The following is a 25310-nucleotide window of genomic DNA, read 5'->3' as shown; positions in this document are numbered from 1 at the left end:
TCATACTCAACACAACACAACACAAAACACACGTATAATATTGGAATACATCCATTCATATTATACGCCATACATATATTATGCAATAAGACTCCATGCATGCGGTACCGACTATTCGTGAACATATAGTTCAACCTCACCGATCAAATCCAGATACGGCTACCAAGCTCACTAGTCCCACTCATTTGAGACCTAGTGACTCACATCACTAATTCCTTACCATGGGAATTAGCTACCACCCCAAGGGCTATGCTATGCACGCTAAATCACCTAGCATGCAAACATCAACAACAATCCACAATAATTCACTCACTAATTCCTCACCATGGGAATTAGCTACCACAATAAAGGCCATATTATGCACACTAAATCACCTAGCATGCAACATCAACGACAATCCACAATGGACATATGCTCACACTCTAAGCCATAAACAACTCACTAATTCCTCACCATGGGAATTAGCTACCACCATAAAGGCCATAAACAGTCCATCCACAATTGCATACATAATAGATATATTCACAACATTATGCATACCGTCATACATCATCAGCATATTCATCACATAATCATATCATGTCATGCCAAATAACAAATCACAGTATTAGCACACTCTACTAATACCTATACTGCTCAAAACAACGGGAAATGATCCCTACTATATCATACATCAGCTAAATTACATCACTCAGCTGAAACAACCAAAACTGCACAACAACAGCTCAGAAAATCAAACTTCTGCCCATCCAATATGTACACCATATTTAAATATCAATTTTTCACTTTTCCAACAGCGTTAACCCGTTAACGCCCTGGGTTAACCCGTTAACGCAAGACATAATACAATTTTTCAGTTTTTCAACAGTGTTAACCGGTTAACGCCCTGGGTTAACCTGTTAACGCAAGACAGAATACAAATTTAACAACTTTTAACAGTGTTAACCGGTTAACGCCCTGGGTTAACCTGTTAATGCAAGACAGAATGCAATTCTAACAGTATTTCAACAGCGTTAACCTGTTAACGCCCTGGGTTAACCTGTTAACGCAAGACAGAATACGCTTTTTGGCAAATTATAACAGTGTTAACCCGTTAACGCTCTGGGTTAACCCGTTAACGCAAAACAGAAAGCAATTTCTCATAATTCATAATAGTGTTAACCGGTTAACCGGTTAACGCAAGACAGAAAGTTGTTCCTGCACTAACACGAACAGAATGCAGAATTACCCGCATTTTTCGCCGTTGGAGGACTTCCGGACCTCCGATTTCGATTCCGTAAAAAGCTACACGTCCAGAAAACTACGACTCACCCAACTATAGATTCAATCACGGTTTTTAACGAAATTTATTCATCACCATTTACAGCATTCCTCATCCCAATTAGGGTCAATTCAATGACTTATTACTACCCATTACATGTTAACCCATAATACCCATTAAACGACGATAAACCCCCCTTACCTGAGTTAATCCGGCAATTGATTCTTTGACCTTCAACAATTGTGAATTCTCCTCTTGATCCCTAGCCTCTTCTTCTCCCTTTCTCAGTTTCTTCTCTTTCTCTCAATGTTACGTGTTCTCTGCTTTCACGTGAAAACCCTTTTTACCAAATGGGACCTTTTTACTGATTTTAACTTTTATTATTCCAATAATAATAATCCAATAATATTCCAATTATTTAATTAAATTAATAAATATACTATTAACTTAATTTAAATAATTATCATATTTTATCGGGGTGTTACAACTCTCTCCCACTAAAAGAGTTTTCGTCCTCGAAAACATACCTCAAGCGAATAACTCTGGATAAGACTCCTTCATCTGATTCTCAAGTTCCCAAGTCACATTGCCACCTGCTGGTCCTCCCCAAGCTACCTTTACCAAAGCAATCTCTTTACCCCGCAACTGCTTCAACTCTCGATCCTCTATCCTCATAGGTGATGTTTCAACAGTCAGGTTATCTCTCACCTGTACATCATCTACTTGGACCACATGCGACGGATCAGGAATGTACCTCCTCAAATGAGACACATGAAAAACCTCATGCAAATTCGCAAGTGACGGCGGTAAAGCGATACGATAGTGTCACACCCTGATTTTGACCCTGATATTCGTATCATCATTTCATTCATTATTTATTCCTCATGATTTTGTTCCTCTAAAATGGTACTCCTTTTCATGCGCGTCAAGTGGTCTCCTTTTCTATTATGGGTGCACCTCGTTGTGTTGTGCGCATTCAAGGCGAGGTTTTACCGTCAACATATTTGGATACATAGACACATTCCGCGTCGGTGGTAATCAAGGAATTCGAGGATTATTGTGTTTGGATTAGAATATGTGGTCAAGAATATTAGTCATGAAAGGCTTTGATAAACATTATTTGATTCAAGGAGATTCCAGTGGTTTACCATGTTTTTAGGGAGAGTTATTATCATGTTGAGTTTTTCAAGAGGGACCAAGCCTGGTTATCGTCGGAATCAAGCTAGTGGCCGAAGGCCATCCTTTATTTGCATGGATTTTAATAGATAATTCAAGGGAAACACAAAAGGAGTCTCAATCATGTTCTATAATTTGGATTTAAATCTGAAGGGGGCATTGGGTCGAAGCTACTGATCCTCATGTGCAAACTTTATGTTTGGATCCTAAGGAAATAAATGTGCATCAAAGGCTGGTGATGTTGAGAAGGCTTGGGAATGGTACGGAGCAATGCTCAGAGCTGGTTGGCTTCCGAATGTACCAACTTGCAATCCACTTCTCAGTGCATTTTCTTAGGGTACATCGATTGCATGGTAGCTCTCGGCCTAAGGCTTTCTTTGCAGACATATACTTTGCTTCTCAGCTGTTGTACAGATGCACAATCACAATATGATATGGATTTTTGTTGTGAGCTAATGTAATCAATGACCTTGAAATGACAAAAAGTGGTAATCATGGAGGATGACCTTGCAACAACATTAGCTTTACTTTTTGGTGTGCCAATTCCCAAAAACAATATTGGTGTTTTGATCTCTCAAATGGTCGACTCTATGACAAATAAACAAAATTTGAGGGCGCTGCATGTTGAACTCATGGCAGTTATTCAGATTACTTCAAACATAATTGCCTAAATTGTCTTATAGAAAATTTCCATGTGATGCTTTTATTACTAATAGTGGACCCACAATTAGTGAATGCGAAAATAGCAAAGAGAAGTTGTTTTGGTTGCTTATATTTAAGTGCTGCCACTCTTCATGATACCTGGAAGGCTGAAGCAGTCATAAAGTCTAATACTACAGAAGGTTACAACACCACTGTTGCAGCATGTCATGAATTTCTCAGCAGAGCAAGCGAGTGGCTTTCACATAAAGCAACGGATAGACCAGTTAGTTTACTTGCTTTTGGAGTTGCTGTTTTGATCGCATCATGCTTGATACTTGTGAAACTTCTATTTGTTATCGATAAAAAAATTCTTACTCAGGAGATTCAAGATGTTGAAAATCATACGAAGCCATGGTTTGGATAAAGTGTTCATTTTCCTTGGCATCCTGATCCTTATCATTAGTATGGGATCAAGTTCCATGGTTGAGGAAAAGCATTACATTTGGCATTTTCTAACATCCACAATAAACTTGTTATTTGTTCGGAAAAGCAATACAATCGTTTGACCTTAACAAAACCGTTGGTGATCTCATTTCAGTAAGGAAAGAAAACTACATATCAGGATACTCCAAGGAAAATATTGAAGTTCTTCCGATCAATGGTTCGAATAGAAAGTCATACCACGATGATAAGAAGATGAGATCTCAAATGGACGTGGATGTCAACGGTGTCGCTGCTTTCATTATCAATGTTCAGTGAATCAGACACGAAATCCGGTCATAAAGATGCGTTGGTGCCCGAAGAAAAAAGAAGCTTCCAAAGTCGTCATCAGCAAGAGAGCTACACCTGTAAATACAGAGAACTTGCTATCAAGAGTTAATAATTCAAACTCTGGTGATAGAACTGCAGAGGAAGAGAATGGTTTCTGTGAGGACAAACCTAATTCTGGTGTAAAACTGCATCAACTACTTGATGCCAACCCCAGAGCTATCCTACTGCTGCATCAACACCAGCACTAGCTCTAAGCCTGCAAAATGGTGCTTGTTCCTGTTACTGTTACATCACTTGTAATAAATGAAAAAGTAATAATAGTGATTGTGGAGAATCGGCAGCAGCTACAACTGGGTTAAAGAGAACCAACCCAGACAAGATAATGAAATAAAAGAAGGCAATGTTTCTGTTAAACAAAAATCCAATTGTTGAAACCTTACATGTGTTGTCTCAAGAACAAAGAATCATATTGCTATGTAGCAACTCATTTTACAGGTTACAACTGATCTACATTGCTATCCTGCCAGAAGTTAGTCCCTGCAATTCAATAAAAAAAACAATTCAGTTCAGCTCATGTCAAAGATGAAATTCGCAACATGCCACAAAGCCATAAAAATTTAAACTTCATGGCCAATCCCAGTCCAAGATTCCTTTGCAACAAAAACCTGCAAACCACAAACACATCGCAAGATCGTATCAAGTACAAATGCAGAATCGAATGCTGCTCATGATAACCTTTTTGCATCTATAATCCTCAAGACCAAAGATTCAGGTTCAACATACTATGCTGGCACCTTCGGATATCATTCCCGCTCCGAACGCAAGTATTTTACGAAGAATTTGGACAAGGCATTTGGTTCTTTGGTTCCAAGACCTGCATGACGAAAATGTAACAGTCATTGAACGAAGAAGTTTTGCTCCAAATTTCACTGCAGTAACATCAGTAACCAAAGCAAACAGTTAAAATTCGAAAAAATCCCAAAAATGGCATAGAGACAAAATAGAGGGAAAAAGCATGAGTTCAGCATACCTTTTCCAAAACCAAACATCCAAATAGACCAGTGCAAACTGAGCGCCCTAAAGGATTTCGCAGGTTGCCCTTTTGATCTGAGGAACCAGTTCAAAACCCTAAACAGGGTGAATATAAAAGAAACCTAATCAGAAAGAAGCGGAGAGACGAAAAAAAATGGAGAGAGAGAAGGCGGCTACTGTTCAAAAAATTTAAGAAAAAACCCTAGAAAATAAGTTCTTGACAAAAAAGAAGGCAAAACGGCGGAAGATTAACAAGACCTTTACCCAAGGGTGGAACGCGAGCAAGCTCCCGCAAACGACGTTACCTTCCCTTCAGTCGTGCGATCTCGTTGTCACGGTAAACCTTCCTTCTTGAATCATGTTGTTTACCTTGTTTATTCGATCCCAACGAGTAGCGATTCGGTTCGGTTCCTAAGATGAGTAAATAGGGGGTGTGTATGTTCATCGCGATTTGCTTCGCTTTCTTTTCGAGCTGCAGATTCATCATCTTTGTTTGGTGCGTGTTTGATTTTCATTTATTAAAGATAAATTTGCTTTGGGAAGAAGGTTGTTTGGTTTGGCATTGTTATTCTCATTTTTATCCGTTTTGTGAACTGGGATTACTTAATGACTTTGGGTCAGTCTCTTTTCCATCCAAAGGTCCTGACTTTTCGTTTAAGTGTGCATCATTAATTACTGGTTGTTGTTGGGACTTTCTCTTGAGGGAACCGAAGCATGTGGGGCGGATAGGTATTTGCTCAATGTTTGAGTTTCTGTTTTTTTGTTGGGTCGGTTTATGTTTTGAAGGCCTATAACCCGCTCCGAGCCCATTCATCCGCTGCCCATTCTTTTTATATTTTTTTTAAAAAAACTCCATTTAAAAGTGTGCTTTATATCGTTGGCTTAAGAGCATTTCTAATCAACTGCTCATGGCCAGGTGGATAGGGAGATAGTTTATCTCTTCTTAAGTCCTGGGTTCGATACCCAGGTGTGTTATGATAGTTCTTCCACATTTTTGATTTCCTCATATTTTATTTAATTCTCATATTTAATTATCTAGCCTTACCATTTAACTAACATGTTTCTCTTATTATTTATTTTATTTATTCTTATTTTATCTTATTAATATTATTTAGGTAATTATTTATTTATTTTGGGATTTACGAGAATCATTATATTTGTGCTTGTCCATGCATTTGTACGAATTATTGATTTTATGTGTGAGGTCTCTTACAATCATGATAAGTCGTCTCATTTTCCTTGATGAAAAGAAAAACCATTCAAAAAAAAAATAATAATAATAAAGGTAAATCACCTAACTCTCGATTCGACGTAGAGCCCATTTCCATACCCTTATAAGTCGATTGCTTTTAAAGCATCGCCATCAACCTCACATGGCTTACTCTTGGGCCTTCTTACAATGAGCTCTTAAGCAACATCAACTTAACTTTCAATAATTTCAAACCTCGATACTTTAATTGTTTTAATTTAATATTCAAATCATTTTCTAAATAAAGTTGGAAGAAAAAGATTACCTGGATGGAATATCCAGTCGTAATCCCGAATATTGGGCTCAAGCTGTAAGAGCTTGTAAGCCGTTAATATTCGTCTTCTCTTTAATATTCAAATCGCTTTCTAAATAAAATGTGAAGAAAAAGATTACCTGGATGGAATGTCCAGTCGTAATCCCGAATATTAGGCACAAGCTGTAAGAGCTTGCAAGCCGTTAATATTTGTCTTCTCTTTAACACTCTAATATTCAAAAATCATTTTCTTAATAGAGTTGGAAGAAAAAGATTACCTGGAGGGAATATCCAGTCGTAATCCCGAATATTAGGCTCAAGCTGTAAGAGCTTGCAAGCCATAAATATTCGTCTTCTCTTAACATTCCAAATATTCAAATTGTTTTCTAAATAAAGTTGGAAGAAAAAGATTACCTGGATGTAATATCCAGTCGTAATCCCGAATATTAGGCTCAAGCTGTAAGAGCTTGCAAGCCATAAATATTCGTCTTCTCTTTCACACTCCAAGATTCAAAACCTCTTCTTAACAAAGTTGGAAGAAAAAGATTACCTGGAGGGAATATCCAGTTGTAATCCCGAATATTAGGCTCAAGCTGTAAGAGCTTGTAAGTCATAAATATTCGTCTTCTCGTCAAAATATCCGTAAATATCCCAAATCACCTTCTAAATAAAACGTGAAGAAAAAGATTACCTGGATGGAATGTCCAGTCGTAATCCCGAATATTAGGCTCAAGCTGTAAGAGCTTGCAAGCCATAAATATTCCTCTTCCCTCCAAAATACTCATAAATATTCGAATCATTTTCTTAGCAATATTGGAAAGAAACAGACTGCCTGGGTGGAATGTCCAGACATAGTCCCGAGTATTAGACCCAAGCTATAAGAGCTTGTAGGTCACAGGTACTCGTCTTTCAAACTCCAAAATACCTAATTCCTACCTTAACCTTTTTCAATAAAGATGGAAATGGAACATGGTGTATACCATGCACTCCTGAGGCTAGGATTCGAGATGTATATCTCGCTCATCCAAGTTCTCGCCATCACTCAAAATACATCCAACCGATCAGACTCTTTTCTCGCCGCCGTGCGATTAATCAAAAACCCTTTTCTAAAATGAAAGATATATTGTCTTATGTGATACAAAACAATGTTTCGGCCACGATTGTTGAGTAGAGATAAATGACGCTTTTCCGAATGTAGATTTATAAATCCGTTCGATGTGTGGTATGCGTCCACTCCTCATCTGTTTTTGGGTAAAACAATGTTTTCGTCGATTAATACAGTATAGCTTTCGCTAAAATTGACCAACAAACAAACATTTTTCTACCCAGAACTACGTAAGCCTTGATTTCTCTTTTGAGATACGTAGGAGCAGGATTTATGAATCTTGTCAGGCCCACTAATAAAAAACTTAGGTTTAGTCCTTCGTCAAAAATCCAAAAACATTTTCCTTTCTTTTATTCTTTCTTTCCCACCTAATAAATTGAAAAGCCTAACATTTCAAACTAACATTAATGCACACAACTGACCTAATGGTTCTCGTTGAGTACAACGGACGTGAGGGGTGCTAATACCTTCCCCTTGCGTAATCGACTCCCGAACCCTGATATTGGTTGCGATGACCATATCTTATCCTTTCTTTTAGAGGTTTTATCGATATTTTCCTTTTCCCATTTTTGGGAATAAATAAAGTTCGGTGGCGACTCTGTTCAGTCCATCATTGCGAGCGTGCGATCGCGCTTCGCTTTGAAGTCGTATCCCCATTTTTTTCGAGGTGCGACAGATGGCGACTCTGCTGGGGAAAAGAACATCCCTAAGTGAGTCAAGCCTAGTTAGGTCGTTTGTGTGCCTTTGTTTGATTACCTATATGGCTTTTCCTTATTGTTTTTACTATCTCTATTGTCATATTGATATGAATCTGTCGTATTGGTTCGATTATGGTTTGGTACTTGGATACTCTGATTGCAAACCATGTGGGAAAGACTTTTTACCCGAGTCTCGAGTAAAAACATAAGATAGGACGAGGTTGAGTAGTGCGGGTCCGCGAGATGTATTTCTCGTTGGGTCGGTACGAGAACCTTACTTAGAGTAGATTCTTGAGGGGATGTTGTCGCTCGGCAAGTAAGTTGCCGTAAGCTTCGATATTTTCTTTAGGATCCATGACTCTGAGAACCATTTGTAGAACCTTAGTTCTTTGCCCAACTAGGAAAGATGGTTGCGTAGTGTGGGTCTGCGAGATGTATTTCTCGTTGGATCGATGCGAGAACCTCACTTAGAGTAGATTCTTTAGATGGAGTTGATGCCCGGCAAGTAAGTTGCCGCAGGTAGCAAACAGTCTAATGGATCCATGACTCTAGGAACCTTTGTAACCCTAGATCATACCCGGTGAGAACCCCGTTTTGGAAAAGCAATCAAATTTATCAGTACCTCAGACTTTTGAACCCGTGTATAAAAAAAACAAATGTGCATGGCTTGCATTGCATTCATTCGCATTCCATTGCATTTGCATCGCATCATAATGCATGTTATTTTCCAGACAAAATACCAAAAAAAAACTCATCCATCTTTTGTCCGTGAAGCAAAGTGATTCTCAACACGCGTTTAGAACAAAGAACCATGTCTCAAGAGATGATGGACGAGCTAAGGAAAGGCCAAGAAGCACTAAAGGGGGAACTTAATCTTTTGAAGAGCCAAATGAGATGGGTCTTGGAAACCCTGCAAGTCTTGTTGAGAAAAGAGGGTCACCCAATATACATTGCTGCAACAAAGAGAGCTATTACCCCGCACCCATCTGGTGTTACCCCAAGTCAAGGGAAGTTCTATGTGGCAACTTCTCATTTACCAGTATATGGACCTCCCTCGAGGCGTCATCATCAACCTCCTCTGGCTATTGCTCCTCAAAGTCACCAAAGCCAGGTTCAGAACAAAAATCAGAATCAGAACAAGGGGAACAAGGATCACAATGACTCGATTCCGGTGCCATATAGCAAGCTCTACCCGCAACTGATCCAAAATGCTTTGGTGACACCTCGAGCTCTCACGCCTGTGTCACCATACCTGCCATGGTACAATCCAAATGCAACATGTGAATTCCATAAAGGGGCATTGGGACATGACCTAGATTCTTGCTTTGTGCTAAAAGCCTTGGTACGAGGACTGATTAACAAAAAGAGCTTAGTTTTTGAAGAAGATCACCCGAAGATCAAGTGCGAATACCATACTGGAACAATGGGGCACTCCATCGAGGAATGCATGAGTTTTAAGCTCAAGCTGCAAGGATTAATTGACATAAGGTCACCAACACTCGAGGAGGAAGGCTCAGGTACATATACCTTGATTTCTGGGCCAGATAATGAGAAAGGGAAAGGACCCTTGAGACCCCTCAAGGTTTTGTACCACAAGGAAGATGTCAGGGATGTGGCTAGTGAGCTATCATTGTTTCCTGGTAAGAGCATTGAGATACCGCCTTGGATTTCCAATGTCACGACCTATACCAATGAAAGAAAAGGAGAAGTGAGTTGCGTTCGACGATGAGATTGAAAGAAAAGAATTTGAAGATCATCATGTCAAAAAGCTGGTTGATCCCAATCTTCAAGTTTGAAGAAGTCAATTCCCTAAAGCTGGCAATCATTTGGTTGTTTCAACACTTCTTTTGTAGTTTCTTTGCATGTTGGTTGTTATTTGCTTTTAAACATTGTTGTTTTATTTGAATTGGTAAGATTAATGAAATGTTTATGCATCTTTTGAATTGATCCATTCGTATTCACTCGTTTTTCATTTATGTTAAAAAAACAAAAATACTCCTCTCATTCACTTTTGTTTATGAAACTGTTGTGTTAACAAAGATTGGAGGGAGGATGATGAAAATGAAACACCTGAAATTGTTGTGGTATGCTTTTGAGTAAAACCTTGTCGATGATGTAAGGCATTGTTTCAAATCCCCAAACACTGAAGAGATAAGGAGTTAATCCCTAGTCAACCACTTTGAGCCTAGAAGTTGGTGTTTGTTTCGGATCTAAAACCCTTAATCTTAACCTGTGGCAGGGTAGTTATGTTCAGATAGTTTGATCATGCAGTCGATCTTTCAAAAAAATCGTCCATATGAACACCCTCCAATTAGGTTCAACCACATGTTATCCTTCGCGCACATGTTGGAGTGTCGAGGAAGTTAAGAAAAGCTAAAATTAGTGTTGGTTATTCCTTATCCACCAATAATGTGGCAGTCAATACCTTTAAAGAATTAAAAAAAAAGCCCGCTAAATCAAGTACCACGAAATGACTTAGGCAAAAGTTAGGGCATCCCGATGGACCGAAAGCTTCAAAGAAGTAGTCCAAGAAAAATCAGGGATAAGGAAAAACAATCAAAAAAGGTCGTTAAATCCTCGACAAAAACAAAATAAGGTGACTGCCATTTCAAGAAAATTCGTCTTGAATCCTCATCACACCTTCGAACCATCTTGGAAGTCGAATGCGTGTATTGAATTAACTGAACGTAGGATCTGGAGATCATCAAGAAGAAGGGGTGGGTAAAAAAAAATTTTGAGCCTTACATCCTTTTGTTTCAAGAAACCGTGAACCAGACCACGTTGCAACCCTTAAAAGACCTAATTGAGGCAGGGTTTATTTTGAAAGCATACTATAACAAGGTTGTGTTAACTTGACTCCAAACGATTTTTGTTAACCATTTGATAGCACCAATTTGCATACTGTGAATGACTCGATCACCATTGTGTTCTTATCAACGACTCGTTCACTGTATTTCACCCGTTCATATCAATAAATTTTGATTTCAAATTTTTGCATAAGCATTGAATTGAAATTACCATTTTTGAATGAACAATCTTATTTGCGAGTCAACACTTAGCATCAAAGAAATTCAATACACAGTTGAGGAACTTGATGGAGTGAAAGAAGTCTATTCAGGGGCAAATCACTTTGAGCATCAGTTAATTCGAGCTAGTCACCCTAAGGGTCATCTAGCCAAGAGTAATCTGCTTCAAGAATCAGACCGGGGCAAGCCACCTCAGAGCTCAGTAAGTCCAATCACTCCAAGGTTCAGTTAGCCAAGAGTGATTTGCTTCAAGACTTAGACCGGGGCAAGCCACCTCAGAGCTCAATGAGTCCAACTATCCAAAGGACAATCAATCAAGAGTCTACCATTCCAACATTTGGTTAGTCAAGTTCAAACCATTGCAAGTTTCAAACACTTGGGGCAAGCCATCTCGAGGTAGTCTCATGGCAATTTGTTTCCAAACCCACTTTCAAGATGAACATTTCCAAAGACCCAACAAACTGGGGCAAGATGAGCCACAGAGGGGCATAACTTCTTTCTTCGTGCTTTCAAACTGCTCAAACAAATTCTGCCATACGTCAACAACTATTGAGTTTAAGACGAGTGCCCGAAAACTATGCTAGCACGATTCGTTGATCCTTGAAAAGGATCTCATTGGCTAAGTTGTGGCTATCAAGCTGGATAGAATTCTCCTTTGACAACATCTATCATAAAATATTTGGTTGAGTTCTCGGTGTTGAGGAATCGTGAGCTTCCATAAAAAACCTTTACAAACTCCCAGTCTGCCCAGTGTCAGCATTCTCATAATCATGATCATTCATATATCATGTATAAAAGGAAATTCAAATCATGCATAGCCGAAATGTACTTCGTGCTCATTTTGCATTGACCCAGGTCTTGTTGTCGATCCTAGATCCTTTGACCTTTGATTCTAGTTTGTATTTGGTGCCCTTAAACCCACATCCGGTTTTCGCAGTCATTTTCAAATCCAATTTTTGTTCAATACTATTCAGGTCATGTATGAACCTGTTGTTGAGCTTTTATTCCGGGGTCAGGTCATACTTGAACTTGCTCTGAAGAGTTTCTCTGTTTTGTTCAATACTATTCAGGTCATGTATGAACCTGTTGTTGAACCTTTTTATTCCGGGGTCCGGTCATACTTGAACCTGCTCTGAAGATTCTTTGTTCAATCCTATTCAGGTCATGTATGAACCTGTTGTTGAACCTTTTTATTCCGGGGTCCGGTCATACTTGAACCTGCTCTGAAGATTCTTTGTTCAATCCTATTCAGGTCATGTATGAACCTGTTGTTGAACCTTTTTATTCCGGGGTCCGGTCATACTTGAACCTGCTCTGAAGATTCTTTGTTCAATCCTATTCAGGTCATGTATGAACCTGTTGTTGAACCTTTTTATTCCGGGGTCCGGTCATACTTGAACCTGCTCTGAAGATTCTTTGTTCAATCCTATTCAGGTCATGTATGAACCTGTTGTTGAACCTTTTATTCCGGAGTCCGGTCATACTTGAACCTGCTCTGAAGATTCTTTGTTCAATCCTATTCAGGTCATATATGAACCTGTTGTTGAACCTTTTATTCCGGGGTCCGGTCGTACTTGAACCTGCTCTGAAGATTCTTTGTTCAATCCTATTCAGGTCATGTATGAACCTGTTGTTGAACCCTTATTCCGGGGTCAGGTCGTACTTGAACCTGCTCTGAAGAGTTTTTCCAATTTTTGTTCAATACCATTCAGGTCATGTATGAACCTGTTGTTGAACCTTTTATTCCGGGGTCAGGTCATACTTGAACTTGCTCTGAAGAGTTTTTCCAACTTTTGTTCAATACCATTCAGGTCATATATGAACCTGTCGTTGAACCCTTATTCCGGTGTCAGGTCATACTTGAACCTGCTCTGAAGAGTTTTTCCAAAGTTTGTTCAATACCGTTCAGGTCATATCTGAACCTGTCATTGAGCTTTATTCCGGTGTTAGGTCATACTTGAACCTGCTCTGAAGATTCTTTGTTCAATCCTATTCAGGTCATGTATGAACCTGTTGTTGAACCTTTTTATTCCGGGGTCCGGTCATACTTGAACCTGCTCTGAAGATTCTTTGTTCAATCCTATTCAGGTCATGTATGAACCTATTGTTGAACCTTTTTATTCCGGGGTCCGGTCATACTTGAACCTGCTCTGAAGATTCTTTGTTCAATCCTATTCAGGTCATGTATGAACCTGTTGTTGAACCTTTTTATTCCGGGGTCCGGTCATACTTGAACCTGCTCTGAAGATTCTTTGTTCAATCCTATTCAGGTCATGTATGAACCTGTTGTTGAACCTTTTATTCCGGGGTCCGGTCATACTTGAACCTGCTCTGAAGATTCTTTGTTCAATCCTATTCAGGTCATGTATGAACCTGTTGTTGAACCCCCTTATTCCGGTGTCAGGTCATACTTGAACCTGCTCTGAAGATTCTTTGTTCAATACCATTCAGGTCATGTATGAACCTGTTGTTGAACCCTTATTCCGGTGTCAGGTCATACATGAACCTGTTCTGAAGAGTTTTTCTTCTTGATATTCCCCAGCGTTGTCAGGTCATATGTGAACTGGTTGTAGCATCTTTTCCTTGATTCGGGTTAGTAAGTCATATGTGAACTTACTACCGAAACCTCTTGTATCCCAAGTGTCGTTTATCAAATCTCACTTTGAATACTCCCCAGTGTGTGTCTGATTCTCCAGCAGGACTGTTTCCCCAGCAAGTTGTTTATTACCATTTGTCTGTCTCCCTGTGGATCAGCAGTATTCCCCACAGGTTTGGTCTGTCTAGTAGCATCTCCTGTCAGGGGCTCACCATATCCCTAGCAGATAAAAATCACAAGAAATATAGAGCCCTTCATCCATGCATATCATATCATATCATATCATATCATATCATATCACATCATGTCATAGGGATTCAGGATCAAAATCCGGGTCTTCTTAGTATTTAACCATCTCCCACTATGATCATATGAAGAGTGTCCTGCTTCATATTCTCTAGTTGAAGATATTTAAATAGGGGCAACTGTCACACCCTGATTTTGACCCTGATATTCGTATCATCATTTCATTCATTATTTATTCCTCATGATTTTGTTCCTCTAAAATGGTACTCCTTTTCATGCGCGTCAAGTGGTCTCCTTTTCTATTATGGGTGCACCTCGTTGTGTTGTGCGCATTCAAGGCGAGGTTTTACCGTCAACATATTTGGATACATAGACACATTCCGCGTCGGTGGTAATCAAGGAATTCGAGGATTATTGTGTTTGGATTAGAATATGTGGTCAAGAATATTAGTCATGAAAGGCTTTGATAAACATTATTTGATTCAAGGAGATTCCAGTGGTTTACCATGTTTTTAGGGAGAGTTATTATCATGTTGAGTTTTTCAAGAGGGACCAAGCCTGGTTATCGTCGGAATCAAGCTAGTGGCCGAAGGCCATCCTTTATTTGCATGGATTTTAATAGATAATTCAAGGGAAACACAAAAGGAGTCTCAATCATGTTCTATAATTTGGATTTAAATCTGAAGGGGGCATTGGGTCGAAGCTACTGATCCTCATGTGCAAACTTTATGTTTGGATCCTAAGGAAATAAATGTGCATCAAAGGCTGGTGATGTTGAGAAGGCTTGGGAATGGTACGGAGCAATGCTCAGAGCTGGTTGGCTTCCGAATGTACCAACTTGCAATCCACTTCTCAGTGCATTTTCTTAGGGTACATCGATTGCATGGTAGCTCTCGGCCTAAGGCTTTCTTTGCAGACATATACTTTGCTTCTCAGTTGTTGTACAGATGCACAATCACAATATGATATGGATTTTTGTTGTGAGCTAATGTAATCAATGACCTTGAAATGACAAAAAGTGGTAATCATGGAGGATGACCTTGCAACAACATTAGCTTTACTTTTTGGTGTGCCAATTCCCAAAAACAATATTGGTGTTTTGATCTCTCAAATGGTCGACTCTATGACAGATAAACAAAATTTGAGGGCGCTGCATGTTGAACTCATGGCAGTTATTCAGATTACTTCAAACATAATTGCCTAAATTGTCTTATAGAAAATTTCCATGTGATGCTTTTATTACTAATAGTGGACCCACAATTAGTGAATGCGAAAATAGCAAAGAGAAGTTGTTTTGGTTGCTTATATTTAAGTGCTGCCACTCTTCATGATACCTGGAAGGCTGAAGCAGTCATAAAGTCTAATACTACAGAAGGTTACAACACCACTGTTGCAGCATGTCATGAATTTCTCAGCAGAGCAAGCGAGTGGCTTTCACACAAAGCAACGGATAGACCAGTTAGTTTACTTGCTTTTGGAGTTGCTGTTTTGATCGCATCATGCTTGATACTTGTGAAACTTCTATTTGTTATCGATAAAAAAATTCTTACTCAGGAGATTCAAGATGTTGAAAATCATACGAAGCCATGGTTTGGATAAAGTGTTCATTTTCCTTGGCATCCTGATCCTTATCATTAGTATGGGATCAAGTTCCATGGTTGAGGAAAAGCATTACATTTGGCATTTTCTAACATCCACAATAAACTTGTTATTTGTTCGGAAAAGCAATACAATCGTTTGACCTTAACAAAACCGTTGGTGATCTCATTTCAGTAAGGAAAGAAAACTACATATCAGGATACTCCAAGGAAAATATTGAAGTTCTTCCGATCAATGGTTCGAATAGAAAGTCATCCCACGATGATAAGAAGATGAGATCTCAAATGGACGTGGATGTCAACGGTGTCGCTGCTTTCATTATCAATGTTCAGTGAATCAGACACGAAATCCGGTCATAAAGATGCGTTGGTGCCCGAAGAAAAAAGAAGCTTCCAAAGTCGTCATCAGCAAGAGAGCTACACCTGTAAATACAGAGAACTTGCTATCAAGAGTTAATAATTCAAACTCTGGTGATAGAACTGCAGAGGAAGAGAATGGTTTCTGTGAGGACAAACCTAATTCTGGTGTAAAACTGCATCAACTACTTGATGCCAACCCCAGAGCTATCCTACTGCTGCATCAACACCAGCACTAGCTCTAAGCCTGCAAAATGGTGCTTGTTCCTGTTACTGTTACATCACTTGTAATAAATGAAAAAGTAATAATAGTGATTGTGGAGAATCGGCAGCAGCTACAACTGGGTTAAAGAGAACCAACCCAGACAAGATAATGAAATAAAAGAAGGCAATGTTTCTGTTAAACAAAAATCCAATTGTTGAAACCTTACATGTGTTGTCTCAAGAACAAAGAATCATATTGCTATGTAGCAACTCATTTTACAGGTTACAACTGATCTACATTGCTATCCTGCCAGAAGTTAGTCCCTGCAATTCAATAAAAAAAACAATTCAGTTCAGCTCATGTCAAAGATGAAATTCGCAACATGCCACAAAGCCATAAAAATTTAAACTTCATGGCCAATCCCAGTCCAAGATTCCTTTGCAACAAAAACCTGCAAACCACAAACACATCGCAAGATCGTATCAAGTACAAATGCAGAATCGAATGCTGCTCATGATAACCTTTTTGCATCTATAATCCTCAAGACCAAAGATTCAGGTTCAACATACTATGCTGGCACCTTCGGATATCATTCCCGCTCCGAACGCAAGTATTTTACGAAGAATTTGGACAAGGCATTTGGTTCTTTGGTTCCAAGACCTGCATGACGAAAATGTAACAGTCATTGAACGAAGAAGTTTTGCTCCAAATTTCACTGCAGTAACATCAGTAACCAAAGCAAACAGTTAAAATTCGAAAAAATCCCAAAAATGGCATAGAGACAAAATAGAGGGAAAAGCATGAGTTCAGCATACCTTTTCCAAAACCAAACATCCAAATAGACCAGTGCAAACTGAGCGCCCTAAAGGATTTCGCAGGTTGCCCTTTTGATCTGAGGAACCAGTTCAAAACCCTAAACAGGGTGAATATAAAAGAAACCTAATCAGAAAGAAGCGGAGAGACGAAAAAAAATGGAGAGAGAGAAGGCGGCTACTGTTCAAAAATTTAAGAAAAAACCCTAGAAAATAAGTTCTTGACAAAAAGAAGGCAAAACGGCGGAAGATTAACAAGACCTTTACCCAAGGGTGGAACGCGAGCAAGCTCCCGCAGACGACGTTACCTTCCCTTCAGTCGTGCGATCTCGTTGTCACGGTAAACCTTCCTTCTTGAATCATGTTGTTTACCTTGTTTATTCGATCCCAACGAGTAGCGATTCGGTTCGGTTCCTAAGATGAGTAAATAGGGGGTGTGTATGTTCATCGCGATTTGCTTCGCTTTCTTTTCGAGCTGCAGATTCATCATCTTTGTTTGGTGCGTGTTTGATTTTCATTTATTAAAGAGAAATTTGCTTTTGGAAGAAGGTTGTTTGGTTTGGCATTGTTATTCTCATTTTTATCCGTTTTGTGAACTGGGATTACTTAATGACTTTGGGTCAGTCTCTTTTCCATCCAAAGGTCCTGACTTTTCGTTTAAGTGTGCATCATTAATTACTGGTTGTTGTTGGGACTTTCTCTTGAGGGAACCGAAGCATGTGGGGCGGCTAGGTATTTGCTCAATGTTTGAGTTTCTGTTTTTTTGTTGGGTCGGTTTATGTTTTGAAGGCCTATAACCCGCTCCGAGCCCATTCATCCGCTGCCCATTCTTTTTATATTTTTTTTAAAAAAACTCCATTTAAAAGTGTGCTTTATATCGTTGGCTTAAGAGCATTTCTAATCAACTGCTCATGGCCAGGTGGATAGGGAGATAGTTTATCTCTTCTTAAGTCCTGGATTCGATACCCAGGTGTGTTATGATAGTTCTTCCACATTTTTGATTTCCTCATATTTTATTTAATTCTCATATTTAATTATCTAGCCTTACCATTTAACTAACATGTTTCTCTTATTATTTATTTTATTTATTCTTATTTTATCTTATTAATATTATTTAGGTAATTATTTATTTATTTTGGGATTTACGAGAATCATTATATTTGTGCTTGTCCATGCATTTGTACGAATTATTGATTTTATGTGTGAGGTCTCTTACAATCATGATAAGTCGTCTCATTTTCCTTGATGAAAAGAAAAACCATTCAAAAAAAATAAATAATAATAAAGGTAAATCACCTAACTCTCGATTCGACGTAGAGCCCATTTCCATACCCTTATAAGTCGATTGCTTTTAAAGCATCGCCATCAACCTCACATGGCTTACTCTTGGGCCTTCTTACAATGAGCTCTTAAGCAACATCAACTTAACTTTCAATAATTTCAAACCTCGATACTTTAATTGTTTTAATTTAATATTCAAATCATTTTCTAAATAAAGTTGGAAGAAAAAGATTACCTGGATGGAATATCCAGTCGTAATCCCGAATATTGGGCTCAAGCTGTAAGAGCTTGTAAGCCGTTAATATTCGTCTTCTCTTTAATATTCAAATCGCTTTCTAAATAAAATGTGAAGAAAAAGATTACCTGGATGGAATGTCCAGTCGTAATCCCGAATATTAGGCACAAGCTGTAAGAGCTTGCAAGCCGTTAATATTTGTCTTCTCTTTAACACTCTAATATTCAAAAATCATTTTCTTAATAGAGTTGGAAGAAAAAGATTACCTGGAGGGAATATCCAGTCGTAATCCCGAATATTAGGCTCAAGCTGTAAGAGCTTGCAAGCCATAAATATTCGTCTTCTCTTAACATTCCAAATATTCAAATTGTTTTCTAAATAAAGTTGGAAGAAAAAGATTACCTGGATGTAATATCCAGTCGTAATCCCGAATATTAGGCTCAAGCTGTAAGAGCTTGCAAGCCATAAATATTCGTCTTCTCTTTCACACTCCAAGATTCAAAACCTCTTCTTAACAAAGTTGGAAGAAAAAGATTACCTGGAGGGAATATCCAGTTGTAATCCCGAATATTAGGCTCAAGCTGTAAGAGCTTGTAAGTCATAAATATTCGTCTTCTCGTCAAAATATCCGTAAATATCCCAAATCACCTTCTAAATAAAACGTGAAGAAAAAGATTACCTGGATGGAATGTCCAGTCGTAATCCCGAATATTAGGCTCAAGTTGTAAGAGCTTGCAAGCCATAAATATTCGTCTTCCCTCCAAAATACTCATAAATATTTGAATCATTTTCTTAGCAATATTGGAAAGAAACAGACTGCCTGGGTGGAATGTCCAGACGTAGTCCCGAGTATTAGACCCAAGCTGTAAGAGCTTGTAGGTCACAGGTACTCGTCTTTCAAACTCCAAAATACCTAATTCCTACCTTAACCTTTTTCAATAAAGATGGAAATGGAACATGGTGTATACCATGCACTCCTGAGGCTAGGATTCGAGATGTATATCTCGCTCATCCAAGTTCTCGCCATCACTCAAAATACATCCAACCGATCAGACTCTTTTCTCGCCGCCGTGCGATTAATCAAAAACCCTTTTCTAAAATGAAAGATATATTGTCTTATGTGATACAAAACAATGTTTCGGCCACGATTGTTGAGTAGAGATAAATGACGCTTTTCCGAATGTAGATTTATAAATCCGTTCAATGTGTGGTATGCGTCCACTCCTCATCTGTTTTTGGGTAAAACAATGTTTTCGTCGATTAATACAGTATAGCTTTCGCTAAAATTGACCAACAAACAAACATTTTTCTACCCAGAACTACGTAAGCCTTGATTTCTCTTTTGAGATACGTAGGAGTAGGATTTATGAATCTTGTCAGGCCCACTAATAAAAAACTTAGGTTTAGTCCTTCGTCAAAAATCCAAAAACATTTTCCTTTCTTTTATTCTTTCTTTCCCACCTAATAAATTGAAAAGCCTAACATTTCAAACTAACATTAATGCACACAACTGACCTAATGGTTCCCGTTGAGTACAACGGACGTGAGGGGTGCTAATACCTTCCCCTTGCGTAATCGACTCCCGAACCCTGATATTGGTTGCGATGACCATATCTTATCCTTTCTTTTAGAGGTTTTATCGATATTTTCCTTTTCCCATTTTTGGGAATAAATAAAGTTCGGTGGCGACTCTGTTCAGTCCATCATTGCGAGCGTGCGATCGCGCTTCGCTTTGAAGTCGTATCCCCATTTTTTTCGAGGTGCGACAGATAGGCTACCTCCCCTATCCTCTCCAAAATCTGATAAGGACCAATAAATCGAGGTGTCAACTTCTTCGACTTCAAAGCTCGACCAACCCCAGTTATCGGAGTAACACGAAGAAACACATGATCTCCCTCTTGAAACTCAAGTGACTTCCTCCTCTTGTCGTGATAACTCTTCTGACGACTCTGAGCAATCCTCATCTTCTCCTGAATCATCTTAATCTTTTCCGTAGTTTGTTGAACAATCTCCGGTCCAACCACAGCACTCTCACCGGACTCATACCAACATAAAGGTGTCCGACATCTCCTACCATACAAAGCTTCAAACGGTGCCATACCAATGCTCGAATGAAAACTATTGTTGTAGGTAAACTCAATCAAAGGTAAATAACAATCCCAAGCACCTCCCTTTTCCAAAACACAAGCCCTCAAAAGATCCTCCAGTGACTGAATCGTCCTCTCAGTCTGACCATCAGTCTGCGGATGATATGCAGAACTCAATCTCAGCTTAGTTCCCAAAGCCCTCTGCAAACCTTCCCAGAACTTCGATGTAAATCTAGGATCTCTGTCCGAAACAATACTCGACGGAATACCATGCAAACTTATAATTTTCTCAATATACAACTCAGCTAATCTCTCTAACGGATAATCCATTCTGATCGGAATGAAATGAGCCGATTTTGTCAATCTGTCAACAATCACCCAAATAGCTTCAAAATTCTTAATTGTCCTCGGTAAACCAGAAACAAAATCCATACTGATACTATCCCACTTCCACTCTGGAATAGCCAACGGTTGCATTAGCCCAGACGGCTTCTGATGCTCAATCTTTGACTTCTGACAAGTCAAACAAGAATAAACAAAACTCGCAATTTCTCTTTTCATTCCCGGCCACCAAAATAACTTTTTCAAATCATGATACATCTTCGTAGCCCCAGGATGAATACTCAGGCCACTACGATGTCCTTCCTCCAGAATACTCTTCTTAAGTTCGGTAACATCCGGAATACACACCCGATTACCAAATTTCAAAACACCCTTCTCATCAACTCTGAATTCACCACCTTGACCTTGATTCACTAGAGTCAACTTATCAACCAAAAGCACATCGGATTTCTGACCCTCTCTAATCTCATCCAGAATACCACTCGTTAACTTCAACATTCCCAATTTAACACTATTGTGAGTACTCTCACACACCAAACTCAAGTCTCTAAACTGCTCAATTAAATCCAATTCCTTAACCATTAACATAGACATATGCAATGATTTCCGACTCAATGCATCAGCCACTACGTTTGCTTTACCCGGATGGTAATTCAAACCAAAGTCATAATCCTTCAGAAACTCTAACCATCTCCTCTGTCTCATATTCAGCTCTTTCTGATCAAACAAATACTTTAAACTTTTATGGTCACTGAAAACCTCAAATCTTGACCCATACAAGTAATGCCTCCATAACTTCAGAACAAATACCACAGCTGCCAACTCTAAATCGTGTGTCGGATAGTTCCTCTCATGAACCTTCAGTTGTCTCGAAGCATAAGCTACAACCTGCTTATTCTGCATCAAAACACCACCCAAACCCAACAATGAAGCTTCACAGTAAACCTCAAATGGTTCCGATGGACTTGGTAATATCAGAATAGGAGCAGTAGTTAACCTTCTCTTTAACTCTTGGAAACCTTCTTCACATTTTGAATCCCAAACAAACGCTTGGCCCTTTCTAGTCAACATCGTTAACGGTAACGCCAACTTAGAAAATCCCTCAATGAATTTCCTATAATAACCTGCAAGTCCAAGAAAACTCCTTATCTCAGAAACTGACTTCGGAGCTTCCCACTTAGATACCGCTTCTATCTTAGAAGGATCAACAACAACACCACCTCTTGAAACCACATGACCAAGAAAACTAACCTCTTCTAACCAAAATTCACACTTGGACAGTTTAGCAAATAACTTCTTTTCTCGTAGAACTCCTAAAACCACTCTCAAATGTTCAACATGCTCTTCTTCAGATTTCGAATACACCAAAATATCGTCAATAAACACCACAACAAACTTGTCTAGGTACGGATGGAAAATCCTATTCATATACTCCATAAATACCCCAGGCGCATTAGTCACACCAAAAGGCATTACAGAATACTCATTATGTCCATACCTTGTTCTGAAAGCAGTCTTCTGAATATCCTCAGTTTTCACACGTATCTGATGATACCCCGATCTCAAATCTATTTTGCCGAACACACTCGCACCAACCAACTGATCCATCAAATCATCAATCCTCGGCAAAGGATACTGATTCTTGATCGTCACTTTATTCAGTTGCCTGTAGCCCACACACAACCTCATAGTACCTTCTTTCTTCTTAACCAATAACACTGGTGCGCCCCACGGTGACGCTGTCATACCCCAAAAATTACCCATCATTTTTCCTAAAAAAAAAAAAAAAAAAAAAAAAAAAAAAAAAAAAAAGAAAAAAAAAACAAAAAAAAAACGAAAAAAAAAAAAAGAAAAAAAAAGAAAAAAGAAAAAAAAATTATTTAATTAATTAATTAATTAATTAATTAATTAATTAATTAATTAAATAATTAAAATAAATAAATAAATAAAATATAACAAATTATTTTGGACTTGGGTCTCCCTCATTCCAAGCCCATTACCCACGAAATTAGTCTATAAATACTAAAGTTTCAGTAGGGGAGTGACACTTGGAGTTTAAATTGGGAGATTTACTGGAGAAAGAAGGAAGAGAAGCAAAACACTCTGAGGTTTCCTTGGAACAAAACCTTGAGGAAAAAGAAAGAGAGAGAACAGAGAAGGACGGATAGAAACTTTGGCATAGGAACCCTGCCTACCCGGAGAATTCAGAGTAAAGAAACCCTGAAGGCAGCCCATCTGCACCGAAGCCATCGCCGTCCAATTCCCGCTGCCTAACTTATTCCGATACTACAAGTGGTCAATCCCTTCAACCTTGAATTGGCAAACAGGTTTGCGTATCTCTATTGTTTATACTTTCAATTGGCCATATCTACATATATAATGCATCATGATTAAATGTTGATATATAATTTGCTTTCGTATGGGAATTTAAATATGCCTGAATACCCTGAATGTTTGACCATGTTATTCCTGTGATAAAATGCCATAAAATTCAAAGTTCCTAACATGGGGCTGTTTTCAAATTCAAAATCCGTGGCCTTCGCTAGGCGAGGCAGAGGCGAACGAGACAGTACCTGATTCTTCTAGTCTGTTTTTTTTATGTTTTTATCATAGCCATGCATTATTTATCCTATCCTATTTATTGTTGTGATATTTCTCCGGTGTAATCTTCGATTGCACCCTGATTTGGTGTTCTGACATGTTTCTTTTTTTTGAGTTTCGTAAAGGTTCACATATCCCAGGAAAAGGTTATTGGCTAGGTATTCCACTTTATTTGTGGGATACCCTTGTGGAGTTTCACCCTAAATTAATTTTTTAATGTATTAATTTCTAATGTATTAATTTTTTAATATATTATTTTTAATAATTTTAATGTGGAGTTTCATCCTAATTATATAATTAATTGTAAAACTTTGCCTTTGAATAAGTGATCTTGGACCTCTCTTTGTTGCCTTACGATTACGATATTACGGTCATGTCCCGCGAACGTGGGGATACCCTTAGCAAAGACCCTTCGGTTAAATCATCATAAAATAAATTATAGTCCCTCGGATGTTGCCTTCGAATATACAACTTTGTCCCTCGATGACCCTCCGATGTTGCCTACGGTTAAAAGATGATAGTCCCTTCGAATGCTAAGGTATCCTCGTAACTGTTGCCTTCAATGACCAATCGATGACCCTACGATGACCCTTTTACATCCAAAGGATAAAACTACTTATTTCTCAATAATAAGGACAGTTTTACCCTCATAAGGATAGGAAATGCCCGTAAAGACCTTGGGTCGGTATAACTCTTAATTGCTGGCTCACAACTTAAAACTTTTTTTTTTGCACCTCACACCTTTCAAAATGCCTTTAGAAAATCACCACTTGGTATACATTCATACTAGAATCATTACCGAGTTATATTTTTCTAAACAATTTTCAAAACTAAAACGGGATAACCACTTTGTATACATTCATACAAGAATCATTACAAAGTTAAATTCTCTTTTCAAAACAATTTTCCAAACAATTCACAAACACTTTTTTAGACAAAAATAATATAAGTGATCGAGCAATTAAGAGCCCATGGATAACCATGGATACAAAGGGTGCTAACACCTTCCCTTTGTATAATGTACCTCCCGAACCCAAAATCTAAATTAAGGTCTTTCCTGTTCTTTTCCACCTTTCCTTATTGGATAAAAGAAAAGTCGGTGGCGACTCTTGCTAACCGCGACATTGCGATTAAAACCACAAAAAAGTCCAGTTCACCGTATGACAGAACTGGCGACTCTGCTGGGGAACTTAAAAAGAGAGGTTACCTTAAAAACAAGATCACTTATTCAATTTGTCTGATTTATTTTTAAGGGATTGCTTGGGTATGTTATGCTTGAGTGAAAGATCCTACACCCGGATCTAGTGTACCTTAGGTAAGTAGCAAGAGATCATCGCGACTGTCCGGCGTATACTGGAATGGTCAAAATGATGGCTACGGTTAATGTGGCACTTTGGATGTCCTGATGTTCCTCATGTTAGTTGAGGAAATATTTGGCATTCGCGTGGTGTCATAAAAGCATTAACCAGACCTTTAGAACCCTAATTGACTCATCCTGGCCATTAGAAAGTAGTGAGATAACTGGCTTCGGTTCCGACTGGAGTTGGTTGAGACTCGATACTACACTCTTTGAGATTGGACTTTAGGGAAGCTTCGGTCAACCACTTGGTGTTGCACTGAAGTGGACTTAAGGAAAGGTCAATGATTTGAGATCCTTCTAGAACCCAGTTACTATTCTAAGACAGGTTGAACCAACCAAACTTCAGTGGGGAGGGTATTTACCTATGGAACTCACGC

General features: G+C 38.7%; 1 protein-coding gene across 1 annotated transcript in view; it reads right to left on the bottom strand.

Annotated features, from left to right (window-relative positions):
* Positions 1 to 4357: 4357 nt before the first annotated feature.
* LOC127099673 (uncharacterized) overlaps positions 4358 to 25310 on the bottom strand; it is a 40734-nt gene continuing 19781 nt past the window's right edge. The window contains exons 3-5 of the mRNA XM_051037403.1: positions 4634 to 4779; positions 4474 to 4515; positions 4358 to 4387 (exon numbers count right to left, since the gene is read on the bottom strand). Coding sequence (XP_050893360.1) covers positions 4358 to 4387; positions 4474 to 4515; positions 4634 to 4779 — 218 coding nt within the window. The remainder of the gene's footprint in view (positions 4388 to 4473; positions 4516 to 4633; positions 4780 to 25310) is intronic.

Source organism: Lathyrus oleraceus, chromosome 1, assembly GCF_024323335.1.
Source record: "Lathyrus oleraceus cultivar Zhongwan6 chromosome 1, CAAS_Psat_ZW6_1.0, whole genome shotgun sequence".
Taxonomy (NCBI): Eukaryota; Viridiplantae; Streptophyta; class Magnoliopsida; order Fabales; family Fabaceae; genus Lathyrus; species Lathyrus oleraceus.
Note: the sequence above shows the minus strand (reverse complement) of the source record. Positions and strands in the feature narration are given on the sequence as shown.